Source organism: Apis mellifera, linkage group LG11 (assembly GCF_003254395.2).
Source record: "Apis mellifera strain DH4 linkage group LG11, Amel_HAv3.1, whole genome shotgun sequence".
In the NCBI taxonomy this organism is placed as follows: Eukaryota; Metazoa; Arthropoda; class Insecta; order Hymenoptera; family Apidae; genus Apis; species Apis mellifera.
This window is the reverse complement of record NC_037648.1, coordinates 13,598,488-13,613,930: the sequence shown is the minus strand read 5'-3', so window position 1 is coordinate 13,613,930 and position 15,443 is coordinate 13,598,488. Positions and strand designations below refer to the sequence as shown.

At 29.5% G+C, this 15,443-nt stretch overlaps 2 protein-coding genes and 2 long non-coding RNA genes across 9 annotated transcripts; 1 reads left to right on the top strand and 3 right to left on the bottom strand.

The window, feature by feature from the left end:
* Nucleotides 1-872: 872 nt before the first annotated feature.
* LOC412018 (arginyl-tRNA--protein transferase 1) lies at nucleotides 873-4,091 on the bottom strand. Of its 3 annotated transcripts, XM_016915089.2 has the most exons (9): nucleotides 3,797-4,091; nucleotides 3,483-3,609; nucleotides 3,259-3,392; nucleotides 2,732-3,162; nucleotides 2,309-2,470; nucleotides 1,854-2,009; nucleotides 1,466-1,638; nucleotides 1,140-1,401; nucleotides 873-1,056 (listed from the first exon to the last, which is right to left on the bottom strand). In XM_016915089.2, exons 1-9 carry the CDS (start codon nucleotides 3,891-3,893, stop codon nucleotides 901-903), a joined length of 1,698 nt encoding a protein of 565 aa, XP_016770578.1. In that variant the 5' UTR covers nucleotides 3,894-4,091; the 3' UTR covers nucleotides 873-900. The 3 variants fall into 3 exon arrangements, with proteins under 3 accessions (XP_016770578.1, XP_016770581.1, XP_016770580.1); XM_016915092.2 differs by lacking the exon at nucleotides 2,309-2,470; XM_016915091.2 differs by lacking the exon at nucleotides 1,854-2,009 and having other exon boundaries at nucleotides 3,797-4,090.
* Nucleotides 4,092-8,907: 4,816 nt separating this feature from the next.
* On the top strand, nucleotides 8,908-14,824 carry LOC409314 (prohormone-2). The gene is given in 9 exon segments (NM_001167836.1): nucleotides 8,908-9,024; nucleotides 10,473-10,593; nucleotides 10,689-10,784; nucleotides 10,851-10,962; nucleotides 11,035-11,244; nucleotides 13,709-13,810; nucleotides 13,918-14,000; nucleotides 14,097-14,341; nucleotides 14,453-14,824. Coding segments are annotated over 8 exon segments (1,056 nt in total). The 5' UTR covers nucleotides 8,908-9,024; the 3' UTR covers nucleotides 14,540-14,824.
* LOC102656488 lies at nucleotides 9,467-10,008 on the bottom strand. The gene is made up of 2 exons (XR_003305643.1): nucleotides 9,799-10,008; nucleotides 9,467-9,690 (listed from the first exon to the last, which is right to left on the bottom strand). It is a non-coding gene; the product is annotated as an uncharacterized LOC102656488 (long non-coding RNA).
* Nucleotides 10,126-13,707, bottom strand: LOC107965262. Of its 4 annotated transcripts, XR_001705024.2 has the most exons (6): nucleotides 13,056-13,707; nucleotides 12,060-12,118; nucleotides 11,852-11,984; nucleotides 11,376-11,745; nucleotides 10,663-11,219; nucleotides 10,126-10,547 (listed from the first exon to the last, which is right to left on the bottom strand). It is a non-coding gene; the product is annotated as an uncharacterized LOC107965262 (long non-coding RNA). The 4 variants fall into 4 exon arrangements; XR_003305642.1 differs by having other exon boundaries at nucleotides 11,852-12,118; XR_001705025.2 differs by lacking the exons at nucleotides 12,060-12,118; nucleotides 13,056-13,707 and adding an exon at nucleotides 12,154-12,303.
* Nucleotides 14,825-15,443: the final 619 nt, after the last annotated feature.

The following is a 15,443-nucleotide window of genomic DNA, read 5'->3' as shown; positions in this document are numbered from 1 at the left end:
AAACCTTAAATAAAAAAATTTTATATTATCAATTTATTGTTTCGCATAGAATTATTCATTGTTCGATCACTAATTACAAAATATGTGTATGAATATGCGTAAAAATAATAATATTTATAAAATTGAAATATTGCACATAAAATATTTTTTTATAAATATTGCAATATTTTTTTTCAATCAATTTCAATACAAATAGATAAATTCTAATAGAGAGAAAATAGCATTTATTAAAATTTCAAATATGATTTGAATTGTAATAATAATTTAAAAAAAAAATGTTTTCTCATTAAATATTATAATTTGAATCAAAGTTAAACATTTTCATTTTTTTTATTTATAGAAAATATATTTCAAATTAATATTCTAATTTCAATAAATAAAAGATATTATCAAAATTTTAATAAAATTTTTTATATATATTTTAAATAAAATTTATATATCATTTATAATAATAAAAATAAAGTATTTATGCATGAAATTAAAATATTGCACATAAAATATGCAATATTTTTTCAATCAATTTAATGTGCTGTACATTAATCAAACCTGAAATTATTATACAATTAGCAAGATATTATTAATAATATTTAATTATTTTTCAATTTTGAAGAATATTAGTAATTTATTTCTTTTTTTTCAATATAAAATAACAAAGAGGAAAGGACAATAAATATTATATATGTACAGCACAAAGAATCATTTTTATTTGATAAGAATTTGTTAAGTTATTATACATTTATCATCACAAATACTTTATTTAAAACTACTAATTTGATTAATTTTGATTATTAACTTTTTTTTTGTTAATTCATAATAGTTTTCTTTTGATAAAACATAAAATTGTTCTTTATATATAAAATAAAATATATGAATTAAAATTTCTTACAGATTTGCAAGCTTTTAATAACGATAAAGCAACAATCTCTGTGCACATTTCATTCCAACCAAATTAGCATATTCTTTAATCTCATTCTCCTCTTCTTGTGTTACTGCTTGGTGAACTTGTTTTGTATATATTTCATATGGCATTGCAGTTTGCTGATATAAAACTAGTATCTTAAGAAAAATAATATTTGTTAATGAAAATAAAATAAAAAAAACTTTGTGATATAAAATATAAAAATAACCATGTTTATTACCTTATGAATATCAACTATACCGTCTTCATCAATAGCATTAACATCATCATTTAGTCTACTGTATTTTTGTTTATCTAATTTTAATAAACATGGTTCTATATCAAACCACATATAAGTTTCAGGACATAATAGCTTTGATGGTTTCATTCGTGCTTTATACCGCATTTTGGGACATATATGTATATAAAATCCCATATAGTAATATTTCAAATCTTTTGCTATTTTATTCAGTTGTCTTGTCAAATAAACTTCTCGAAGGGAACTACATAAAATACAAAGTATTAACAATTTATTGCAAATACAAAGTAAAAAACCTTTTTACCAACCTAAATGTTCCAAGTGATAGATGAGAATATGCTGGATCATAAAAAAAGTAAACGCTTGAAACACAAGATGGTAAAATATCTATTACTCCAACTGCAATTAATTCATTATCTAACCAATATTGTTCATGAAATGAACCATATCCACTTGGTGGTCCGTCATCCGGAGTCCATGGCTTCAAAATTATAAACTCCTTATTTGTATATATTCTTTGTCCAAAGCAATGAAATTTTTAAATGGAAAGGAAGCGGTATTTAATAAAAACAATTATAACAATACCATACATAATTTTGTTTAACTTTTAAATATATTAATTAATAATGCAAAAGTGTTATTATAAAAAATTAAATTATAAAATCAAATTGAGACCATCCTGAATACAAAGTGTACCTGTAAAGAACTTTTTACAAGGAAGTTGAAGAATGACTCATCATCTGATTCCTCTTCTGATTCACCATGAATAGTCATTTGATATTTTTTAAAGAGATTTGCACTTACTTTAAGAGTTTTAATAAACTCATCCGACATTGTTCTCACCAATTTTATCTGATGAATTTAAATATACAAATTATATGTAATAAAGCAATGTACAACATGCACTTTGCAAGAAAGTCCACTTTGCTCCAATTATTTATCACAATAATTTATTTATTTTTCAATATAATAATACTTTTTATAATTTTTTAAAATTAATATTTAATAATATTGTAATAATTAATTAATACAATAATAATTATGTATGATATTATGTAAAAACAATAAAAAAATAATCTTATTTTGATAAATAAAGAAATTTAAAGATAACTGATCAGAATAACAAAAAACTATAGAAATTGTAAAATTACCTGTAAAGGTGATTTCACAAGAAATCTTGTATATTGCTTCTTTGTAACCTTTTCTGCTAAAACTCCATGTATTGTTGTTTGATATTTTTTATATATCTCATAAGATTGTTTTGAAGTGTTTAGGTATCCAGAGCTCATTGGTGAAGTTCTAACTAGTTTCAGCTAGTAAAAGTTAAATTTTACATAATTTTATCAAATCAAATTGAACTATAAAGAAATGTTGCAACTAAATTGAATGAATAAAAAAATATGAAAAAAATAAAATTATTATTTAATTATTTTCCAATATATATTTCCTACCTACTTTTTAAATATTAAATAAATTGGAGAAAAGAGGACCAACTTTTGTAAAAACCATTTTTATGCAATATTTATTTATTTATATAATGGTGAAGTATATAAAGAAGTAAATGTACATCCTACCTGTAATCTATTATTTTCATTATATACTTCATCAAATAATTCCTCCAAACTTTTAACTTGATTCTCTTGCTTACTTTCTTTGAAAATAGCTTCTATTTCTTCTTGAGATTTTCCTTGTGCCATTAATTTATTTTGTTTTCGTTGTTTACGCAAAAATTTTGCTTTCATACAAGGAGTTTGAGGAGGATTCATTCCTGATTCTAGATTTTGGGAACTATTATGGCTACCATCCTCAAGATTTGATATAAGGGTAGGAGGTGTACTTTCAGAATTTTGTTTGATATTTAAATCGCATTTTTTCTTTCCTTTGTCTAATGTATTAGGTTGTAATCTTGCATTAATATCATCATCAATAAATTTTACATTCATATCAGAAATATTTTTACTAGCTTTTAGAAATTGTTTATCATGATTAGGAATTTCTTCAATATCTGCAATAAAGTATATATAAATTATTTTTAAACAAAATATATTAAATTATATTAATTAATTATAATTATATTAATGAAAATTTTATATATCTTTACCTGTATTATCACGATAATCTCCTTCACATATATCCATAGTATCATTTTTATGTAATTCATTTTTTAAAAACTTTGCCATTCTTTTCAAAACTTTCTTTTGTGATTTAGAAATTTTAAATTCTAAAGCTTCACATCTATTATAGATATTTAAATATTTAACATTTGTTATTATTTTTTATATTAAAAAATTAATTTTTAAAGCAATTAAAAACTATCGATCTTACTTAATTGTATACATTGGACAACATGTTTGATCCATAGTAGATTTATAACAATAAGAACCACATCTTCTCCAACCCCTATCTATTAAAGCTTGATAATCTTGAACAGTCAATATATGTGTACCCATACCTAAAATGAATTATATTTAAGACGTATATAAAAAATACTTTTTAAATAGCATAAATATAAATATATGAAATTTAATAGGAATAAAATTACATATGTATGAAACAATCAGATACAACATAACCTTTTGACATATCAAATTTTTCTTATATATGATAAAAATGATTTTATAATAAAATTTAATACTTGCCATGACTGAAATTTGTATTTGGACTCTTACAATAACCACATCTATATTTGTCTTGTTCACCATAATACTCAACAATACTATACGATTGTCTCGCCATTTTTTCGCTATATTTATTCGTTTTATTATTATTGCATTGGTCACAACGATTCAATTATCAACAAAGGTCATGCAATATCTTTATTTATTATACGATATAAATTTTACATTAATGATATTGACAAAACATCATCACATATTTACAAATTCTCACTACTAAACAGGAAGTGCAATTGCTACTGTCATCTCACCTTATTTTTGAATAAATTTATATTTTATTGTTCGCATTTTTATTAAAATTTTATTAAATTTTAAATAGTTTAGACTATAATTTATACAATTTCATTTTAAAAAAAAATATTTATAGAAAATTAAATAGATAGAAATTTTTTATTATTTATAACTATGAAAATATATTTAAAAATAAACATATATAATAAACATATATATTCGCATACTAATAAAGATATAAAGCAAACATTATCTAATGTTCATTTTTTCATAAAAAAGCTTATATAATTATATGTTAAAATATAAAAATATATATAAATATATAAAATAATAATAATAATATATATATATATATATGGAATATGAAAATCTAAAAATTTTAAGTGATATATTCATTGTAAAAATTTTCATTATTCAACAAATTATTAAAAAAATATTGACTAATCAAATTGTATTAAAAAAAAAAACGAATATATCTTAGAACATTTTTAATACCAATAAATGATAAATAATAATTTTTGAAGAAGAAAAAGAAGAATAATAAAGAAAGAAAAAAGAGAGAATTAATAAAGAAAAAGAGAAAGAGAAATTGATAAGAAAAAAACAGAAATTGAAAGGAAGGAAGAAAGACAAATTGAGGAAGAAAGAGAGATGAAGAAATTAATGAAAAAAAAGAAAGAGAAGGAATTGATAAAAGAAAAGAACAAAAATTGATAAAGGAGGAAAGAGAAATTAAAGGATATAAAGAGAATGATAAAAAAGTGAGAAGAATCAGGATAACAAAGGAGAATGATGACAAAAGAAGATTCAGGATGACAACACAGATGAAGAAAAGAATACCATAGAAAGAAAAGAAAGATAAAAGATGATGGATAGAGAGAAGGATAAAGATAATAAAAGAGGAAAAGGATAGATAAAAATGGATAGAATCCTATGAGTGTACTATATGAATAATAATTAATTGTTTTATAAATCTAATTCGATATATTTTTTTAAAAACAAATCTTTTTCGGCATATGTTGCTTATATATTATATTTAATCGATAACATATATTTAACATTATTTTCGCAACTTTATTAATCTATATGTTTTGTGATCGATCAATATTTTCGTTAATAATTCATTCACAAGACTATAATGAAAATTTTTGCAAAAGAAAATGTTGCTTAAAATTACCAATTAATCCAATTTCAAATTAATTGATATTCTCACATTTTTGTAACATTTTGTATACCTATAACATATAAATATTGGATCAAATAAATTCTGTTAAATTTTTAATTAATAGTTTAAATAAAGAAGAGAATACAATTAGTCAAAAATTAACATTATCTTTACATACCTGAAAAAACAGAAAGAAAAAAAGGAAAAATAATCAAAGAAGAAATAGAATAAAAATTATGAAATCAGCGTTATTTTTAGAATACCTCAAAAATATATAAATAAAGAAACTAAATTATAAGAATATAGATAAAAAATAAAAATTGACTTCTAGCGCTATCTCTTAAGAATCAGAGATATTTTAACAACGATAAGAATTCATCGTTAGCGCTATCTCTTAAATGCGAAAGACATCTTTTTAAAAATATTCAAAAGATAATATAAGTCATCAATTTTTACTTTATCTTATCTTATCTGTAAAAAAATATTTTTAACATGTCTACTTTAGAAATGGCGTTGAAAGTCAATTCTTACCTTCTCTATCTTTTTTTATTATATGCTCTCTTTGTTTATGTAGCATTCTAGAGATGGCGCTGATTCCATAATTTTTATCCTATCTCTGTCTCTTTCCTACCATTTATTGTTCTTCTTTGTAACGTCAGCAAAATGTCGTTTTATGAATGCGATATAATAAAAAAACAAAAATATGTAAAAAATAAAAAAAAAATATATATATATATAAGAACGCATTAAAACTCTATTTTTTTAAATATAATCATGGAACATAAAATCTCAAAAAAGACTAGATTTTATATTTTGTATCTTTATTATATCTATATTATTATATCTATATTTTTTAATGTAATTTGAAAATTAATTGTATGTAAATAATTGAAGTAATATTATGTATATTTTGTATATAATATTATTATATACATTATATTACTTTTTATAAGTTTAAATAAATAAATTAAAATAATAATTGCATAATTATTATCAATAGTTACAAAAATTTATGAAAAAATGAATTTATATTCTTAAAATTAATTAATAATTACAATAATTTTTAATTATCATCGGAAATTTACAGAATGATACATGTGTTCACGTTTTGCCATTCATGAATGAAACTGCTCCTGTTTTACAGCAACAGGCGTCTCTTACTACAGAGAGTGGAACATCGATCTATTCCTTCGGGATACCCCTTCTAGTTACAGTTTCTAGTCCGCAGGATAGTATCAATGATTATAAATGCCTGTCCTAATATAAGTTTTTCCATTAATGTCTTTATATTATTATATGGATATAAAATTTATTATTCGTTTATTAATAATTATTCAAATTTTTTTACATTTTTTGTTTTTTTAATAAATAATACTAAAAATAATAATAAAAATTCCGTTTACTCTCCTTATAACTAAATTAATATTTGCTTTAATATATATTACACAGAATACAATTATATTTTGAAATAAAAAATCGATGACTTCTATATTGTTAAACAGAATGAGAATCCATATAAAAGTTTAATAAAATTATATTTAAAATATTTTCATTCGTGGAATTAAAGTTTAATAATTTTAAGTCGCCGATAAAAATCGACACGAAGAGATTTTATTGTTCAGCTATATTATCTGTCGTAAAATTATTTTGGTCCTGGAGTTGTGATATTCATGCAACGTCCCTGGATACAATATCCATGCTCCCCTCCTACGAATCATTTCCTCACGACGCGTATGTCCCCCACTAAGTTTTCGAAGCACGGGGATTCGTCGTTTCCAGAACCAACGGCTGACGTCAATGGGAACCAACCTTCGGGTCGAGCACGTCGAATTATATTATTTCACAGAATTTGCTTCCCCGTAATTACAACGACGGCTGGGTTCGGATGTATCCTCTTCGGAATTGCTTCTAGTGAATTTACGAAAATTAATTTTCCCATTTGCTTCTCGAGGAAATACAGTCACGTGTCTCTGAACAAGTATATTCTCAAATTCAAAGAGAGAATATATGTTTCGTCAGTGAGGTTGAGGGTGTGGCGTTAATTGCTGCCGAATGCAATCGAATATATCTTTCCTCATCTCTCGGATGTTAAACAATTCATATTTTTCTCATTTCTTCTCGAATCGAAGTAGAAAAAAATTAAATGTTTCCAATGCTTTTTTCTTCGTTGTTAATATACAATAATTAAAGTAATTGCATTGAAAATAAATCTCTTCGCGTTTATTAAGATCGTTTTCGAGCATCTGTTACCGTAAAACGTTTCCATAATATTCTACGAACATTGTTACTTTACGAGAAATCCAACGAGGCGAGTTGCGCTTGTTTTGTGCAACAACTACTTTAATTCGCGCAAGCGTGCAGCCGATTCTTTGGAAATAGGTCAATTACTGAAGCACGTAGCGCGCTAGGATGCGTCGTATCTCAAGTAAACACTTTGCTAAAGAGTGGTTACTTCCGAGAATTTTCCAGCTTCTCTCGCAAAATTTTATGCATATCATCAACTCCCCACTCCAATTATCCTCCTTTCCCCCCATCTCACCCTACTCCTCGTTTTATGGAATAACGATAAGAAATGCAGAGAATTTTATTATAACCGAATTAAACGAATATTTCCAGAGTAAAGTCAAAAGGATGATTTCTCGATTAGACAAAAAAAAAAAGAAAAAATGGAATTTGAGAGAATCTCGAAAGACAAAATTATTCAAAAATCCTCTTTTTCCATTTAAATTATTTATAGCAGTAAAAAAGGTTGTTAGTGGAACGTAACAATGAGAAGGAAAAAAAGAAAAATTTTCGTACTTCGGTCGGTTCGTTTCCTGCCTCCCTCCCTCCCTTTCCCATACGCGTGGGCGTCGGGCGCTCGTGGGCGTTATACGATGGCGTGGGCGTTTGGCCTGTTGCGGGGGTTGAAGAAAAGTGGCCGGGGACTGAATACGGAAAACGGCGCTACAATTCCTCCTCTGACGGTGTTCCAGGCATGAAAGAAAATACGGATTTGCGATGAGGAGCACGCCACGAGATACCTCGTTGAGAAAATATTTCTCTCTCAACGAAACCGATCCGATGAATCCGCAAACGAAAAAAAAAATCTTTTCTAATTAAAAACCTACGCTTTTTCTCTCCTCTCGTTCAATAAGAGACACGTATCTTACTTCTCATATAATAAATATTCGACAAAGTGAATAATAAATAAAATATACTTTCAATGTATGAAATATAGAAAAGTTTGAACAAAATATTAAAACGAACATTATTAATTAATCAGAAAATCTCGGATCGTTGAAAAGAACATCTTTTTCATCTTTCTTGAAACACAGACGACAAAGGATATTTCATCAAAATTTAATCGAGAGAGAAATCGTCGCGACTTTAGACTAAGACAAGAATTTTTGAAACAATAATGAGAGAAGAGATTTTCAAAGATAGCGAATCCGAAGATCTGGTCGGGTCATCGCGTGGGCAGACGTGTATTTCGTGTTCACAATAGGCGCGTCTCTGTGTGCGTGCACACGTTCCACATCGAACGCCCGTGTAACCGTGCGCGTGTGCGTCACGTCATATCACTTCGCGGAGACGCGCGAGGGGTTGCTCTCGGGGTAGGGGCGCCCGTTCACCGAGGGTGGGGGGTGGTTGATCGACCGTACCTCTCGCCAGTTTTCTACCCGTACTGCTCAGCCCCAACGTTCATTCTACCCCGATCAGCCGAACTAGCTGGTTCTCTTCACCCTTGGGAGAAAGATCCGGATAAGAAGAAGAGATCTAGAAAACAGAGTCCAGTCCCAGAGTGAACAGAAAGGTGACAGAAATCTTCGTTCGATATTTATATATATATATATATAAAATTCGATAATAATTAAATTCTTTTCAAATTAGAAACGGTGATCCTTCGATCGATCTAATAATCCGGCTCGACTTTCGTGAGATAAAGACCCGCTAAAATTATATTCGCGTATAAATAGAAGTTGCGGGAATAGAAATCGCTCGGTCACGAAGATCTCTTATCAGTGTTTTCCTTGAACCTTTCAATCTGAAACGTAGAAAATTCTCCTTTGAAAAGAGTTTCAAAGAGTTTTCTTTTTTTTTCTTTATATATTCTGTTCCATTTTTTAGAAAAAGGAAATATCCTTAAATCGTGAAAATCCATAATAATTTTTGAAGAATCGTCGAAGCGTATTTTTTTTTTTTTTTTTTTTGAAGACAGATAATATCGACGTTTTATCGAGTCAGGATTCTGTCAATGAAAGCACAGTCAATGAAATGTATTTTTAATTGCGAGTTACATAGACGCGTATACAACGCGATAAATGACTATAGTATTTCTAGATGCAACAAGTGTGCGATTTCTGGGTCTACTATATCCGATTTAGCTTTGTTTCCTGGATAGGTTTAATTGTTCCACGATATCCAGTTAAATCTCAAACTTTTCTTCATCGAATTTCTTCCTTCCCTTCAGAAGATATCTCTTCAATATTTTCCAGATAACATGAAAAAGAAATAGATTAAATATTTTATTGCATTATTCGTGTTATCATCACGTAACTATGATTTCAAAAAAAATCCAATTTTCAACCTTGACATTTCAAATTAAATGGAATATCAGGAGTAGATTATGAATCTTTGCCGAGGTTTGGTTAATTGGATTTCTAATTAAAACGATAACTCCCGTGCATTGATGTGAACTAATTGAGCGTATGTCGCTCGTGATTAAATTATCAATACTGTCACTTGTTAAGCAAGACGATATATAAAGCATTTCCAGCATCAGCTCGCTCGCTTCTGAAATTTTAATGATAAATAAATTAATTCGTATATTCGTAAATTAAATTGAATAATCTTTCACAGAAGATTATCATCCCTGAATCGAAATTTTTTTTATAAAATCTACATAAACATTTACCTATGGAACGTTGCGACGTATATGCCCTTTAATTTTTCACATGCAATGGAAATAGATTCCTGACATTTCGCATTTGTGTGACATTTAAGATTCTTTCGTTGTGACCTGCTATCTTCATTTAACTGCGAGGGGTGTAAACGTCAACGTGTGTGCACGAGGGGAAACACTTTATAGCAACCCTTCTAACTGCACAATCAATTTCACGTTTGATTAAAGGGTCAAGAAACCCTTTGCATAACCTTAGCCAATATATATATATACTTGTATCAGACCTATTATACCCTCCAGTATAAAATTGAATAAAAATTATAAAAGGATAATATAAAAGGATCAATCTTTCTTCACAGATGATGTGCGATTGGGTGTGGTTACTACTCACTCTGTGCTCCCTCCTCATGATTGTCCAATCCTTGCCAACAAACCTGGCAGAAGACACAAAAAAGACTGAGCAAACGATGAGACCAAAATGTAATTTATATTACATGATATTATATTATATTATATGAATATTGTCTTGCTTGTATTGAAATGTTAAACCTGTTAATCCTGTTTTGACTGTTTAGCTAAACGGGCACAGGAAATGTTGATGTTCGGCAACCAACAGAACCATCAACCAGAGAACAATCCTAGCTCGTCCTATTCGTCCACCGCGGAAAAGAGTAAGTTTCTCCCATCGTAAATCTCCGAGCATTTTGATTTATCATAATTCCTTGTCTCGATCCAAGGAACTCTAGCCGCGTCAGGATTAGGCGGATTAAAAGCAGCTCTCATCGAAGAGGAGAAACCATCTCGTTCCAATACGCTCAACAATGCCTTCTACGATCGTAAAAATTACGAGTAAGTTTAACGAAACAAGTTTTACATATTTTTAAAATTTAATTATATTAATAAGCAGAATTTCTGTTCCAGTTATGGCGCTGTGAATGAACTGGGATACGAGATACCCCAGGTGTGGGACAATTCGCCCTACTCCCGTTATTACACGAACGAGGATCGGCGAAAAAGATCGGAGAAATCGGCGGTTGCATCGGGATCATCGACGACCATAAAACCATCCACCACTTCGTTCCAGTCCCCAACATCCACTCAGCAATCTGTTCAGACGCAAGTGAAGAGAAAGTAAGTCGAGTTTTTCATCGTAATTGCACTTTTAATGCGCAAGAAAAAAAAAAAAAAGAATGAATACAAACAAAGATCCAAATCTCCCAATATCTGCTTTCATTTTGCATACATGGTGTAATTAAATTCACCTGTAGAACTGGCTCGAGCACAGTGAATCGACTCGCTGTAACTTGTCTGTAATTTCCACCCCTGTTGAAAGCTTACCCTTCCCGTCCTCGGGACATCCCTCTTTTTCTTCGACGTTTCTTCTGAATGGGGATGAGAGGGCTGGCGAGGGCGTTGCCCTCGGCAGAAACGCCACCAGACTTGACGACCAAGCCTGCTCGTTCAATACGACTTGGGGAAGCTGTCTTTATCAAACACACGATCATATTCAGATTCCTCTTTTTTAATTTCATAAATAATTAATGTTTACGAATAAATATTGACGAATAAATATAATGAATAATTCACCAGTAGATCGTGACGAAGATAGACGCATTATGAAAAAATTATAACCTAAAAAAAAAGGATACAATTTATATGCTATATACAATTTATGCAATATATGCTTTCCCTATTTTTGTTTCTGTCTTCTTTTTTTTTTTCTCGTTTTTATCATTACCATTTAACAATCCAGTATAGTGTAGAGTAGTTTGATGACCATAAGAAAACCTCTAGACGTTCCAATTCAAATCGGAAGTCGATAGTTTTGTAACGAAGGCTATCGATGGTATTTATAGAATCGTCGTCATTAACTAAAAGACGTAGAGACAATGACGTTCTTACCATACGTCACAGCATGATCAATTACTTTTAAGTTACTTTCTTACGTCAAACTTTTATTTTTACGCGGCGTAAACGTAGTTACAACAAGTGTGTATTACTTGACCTGTAAATAAATGTCACGGGTTCATTTTTACTTACAATGTTATAAATTTCTGTTATATGGAAGAAAAATGTCAAGTTTTAAAAGGCTATAAAATCTTGTAAAGATCGCATAATAATTGTATATAAACGAGCTTAACTTCCATTATTGGCTGGTTAAAAAAAAATATTACTAAAAAATTAGTTACTAAATCTTAATTAATTTACATTCTCGGTAACAGACAAAAAAAAAAAGAATATTAGAGTTATACTTAATTATATTTTTCAATGAATTTTGTCAGACATGTCAGAAAATAATTGAATTAATTAAAATTTGCAATCGATAATGGAAATAATAAACTTGTCGCAAAAACGTACGTACATTTGTACATAAATATAAGAAATTAAGAAAAAAATTACTTTCGAAAAAAAAATTGTACAAATTTAATCATAAAATGATCACGTCGGTTGGAAAATTTTCCAATAAACCGTCGTGTTCACGTGGGCGTGTACGTGTTTTCGAACGCGTAGATGGACGCGTGAATTCGCACACAGACGAACAAATACGTACATATATACATATATATATACATATATACAGTTTGGTGCAGTTATCGGGACGTTCGATACTTGTGACGCAATAGGGTAACTTCTAAGGGGTGGGTCCACGAAAAGCTGAATGGAACCAGCCAGCAAAAGTAGGTCAAACTTGACTGTTACTTGACATATCACCAGTTAATCAACCGACGAGAATAGACTTCTAGTTAGCGTCGATACTTCCATGAAATGCATAATAATTCTCAGAGTTTTATTCCAAGAATTTATATTCAACCGGTAACAAGATCATGCGATAAGCATTATAATTAACAGAAAATGTGAAAAATAAAAGTTTACACTTTGATATGCAAATTATAGAATTCGAAGTTTAGTTTCAAACAAATAATCTCAAACTTTTTTAGTACCTCTTCTGTTTTTTCGGAATATATATTAAAATCGAGAGTTGGAAACAGATTACTTATTCCCATTTATTTAATATTTAAACGTTTTATTACATTAAATGAGCATTTACATTACATTCTGAACACTTTTCTTTTTTTTTATATCTTATACATATATATGTATATATACGAATGTACTAATGAAGTCAGTGAAAAAGCTGAATGAAACCACCTGACGAATCGAATCGTTTTGGCATATGATCAACCAATCAGCTGATGATATTAGCCGGTAACCATCATATCGATCATCCGTAACAGTGCATGTACCAAGCATGCTCGGACCTGACCTAGGACAACATCCTATCAGCGCAAACGCGTGCAATCTCCTCTTCGTATATTATTTCAACATATCATTTTCTTATTCGTTTTTTTTTTTTTTCATTCAAAGTATTATGACACATGCACGATCTGGTTACATGAAACAATTCACTGGAACCAATAGGAAATCGATGTCGAGAATACAGGATAGAGATGCTAATTACTGCCAACATCTTAAAAATTATCATTCCTTTTCTCGCGAATCTAGAACTATTGCCAACATTTTAAAAATTACCATTTTCCTTTCCTCGCGAAAAGGAAGAATACGTTAAAAATTTTACGTAATTTCGAATTTTCAGCGTTCCCATTTATCAAGAACCACGATTCAAGAGGGAATTGGATATCGATCCGGAAGACGTTTTAACTCTTCTCTCCTTGTGGGAAAACGAACGTCGCAAACGGTAATTACGATTAATACCATATAATCGACACCAGTAACCGAAAGAAATTTTTTAAAAAATAAATTTAAAAGAATCTTAAATCTATCTTTAAAAAAATATCTTCGTAGAAACTGGCATAAATATATGAACGAGGAATACGAAAATGTAGATGACGAGGACAATCTTCTCGAGGAAGAGGATTCTCGAAACAGTGAGTTCAAAAAAAGAATATATACATCTTCACACGTTGCGTATCGACTTATATCTTGACAAATAAATTAATCTTACGACTTTTAACATTACAAAGTTATCCCGTGGATGGATTCCTCGGTGTATCCTCCTCGTCACTACAGCCTAGATTCTTTGTCACCGTCGGACATTGGAATCATTCGTACCCATCCATCCAGCTATTACGAACAATACGAGAACCAATACGGGCAACAATACGATACGTCTCAATATGGCAGCCCTCAATACGGTTTGGTTTATCCTCAACAGACTTATTACAGTGCTCCCGAGAAAAGGTTTATGATCTCCAGGAAACGCTCGCAGGTAATATCTTTGAAAAAAAAAGTTAATCGATATCAGTTTTAAAGAAAAATTTAAAAAAAAGATTAAAATTCATATTTGGAATCGTATTGATATTTATTTTTCGTTTCACAGGCGTACGATCCCTACTCCAACGCGGCTCAATTTCAATTAAGCTCCCAATCGAGGGGATACCCTTATCAACACCGACTCGTCTATTAAATTAACTGAAACATTAATAACAAGTGATCGAAAACGTATTATAAACGAAAAAGGCGAAAGATTCCTAATAAATACAGCACGAGAAAGAGGGGTAACGAACTGACGTTTTCGGACTCACGTATACGAAATCGAACACAAATTTTGCGCTTTCTTGGCGAACGTTCCCTCTCTAACGTTCTCTTCTTTTTTACTATTCTGTCTATTGTTTTATTGGTGAATACGGCGTGATACGTGCTCGAGAGGCGAACAAGAAAGACTACTTTTACTTTAAGAAATACGGTGCTCAAAAAAAAAAAAAAAAAAAGACTCATTCACAAGATTCATAAGAGCCTGCTGAAAAGACAATAGACCCCTTCTGATTGAAACGTCTCTATCGTTTGGTCAACAATACATCAATTTGGAATAAAAATTCATATATATATATTTTTCTTTTTTTTTTAGAATTTCTTCTAAAAACTATTGCAAGATGAATTCGTGGAATATTTGAAGCTTTTTGCGGTTTCTCAATGTGCTTCTACGTACGTACTCTTTGCAAGAAAGGAAAATCTCAAGGCCCTCCTCGCTCGCAAGGAAGGAAAGAAGAGCCTTGAAAGCGACGACTGAAATCGTTGAAAAACTGAAATGAAGTAGTTAGAAACTCGAATCGAATTACCCTCAGGCTTGGTTCACGATTTCTCTGACTGATTAAATAAAAAAAAAAGAAAAAAAAAGAAAAAGAAAAAAAAAAATAAGAAAAGATGACGAATAGAGTTCTTTTTTCATGAGAGTAGCTCGAAGATAGATGTAGCGGAAATGGTAATGAAACGAGATAATAATCGAAATGGGGGGAAAAAAAAAAGAGGAATGATGATTTAATTCGACGAGATACAGTAGATGATACAGTAGACGATTTCCTAGGGAATAT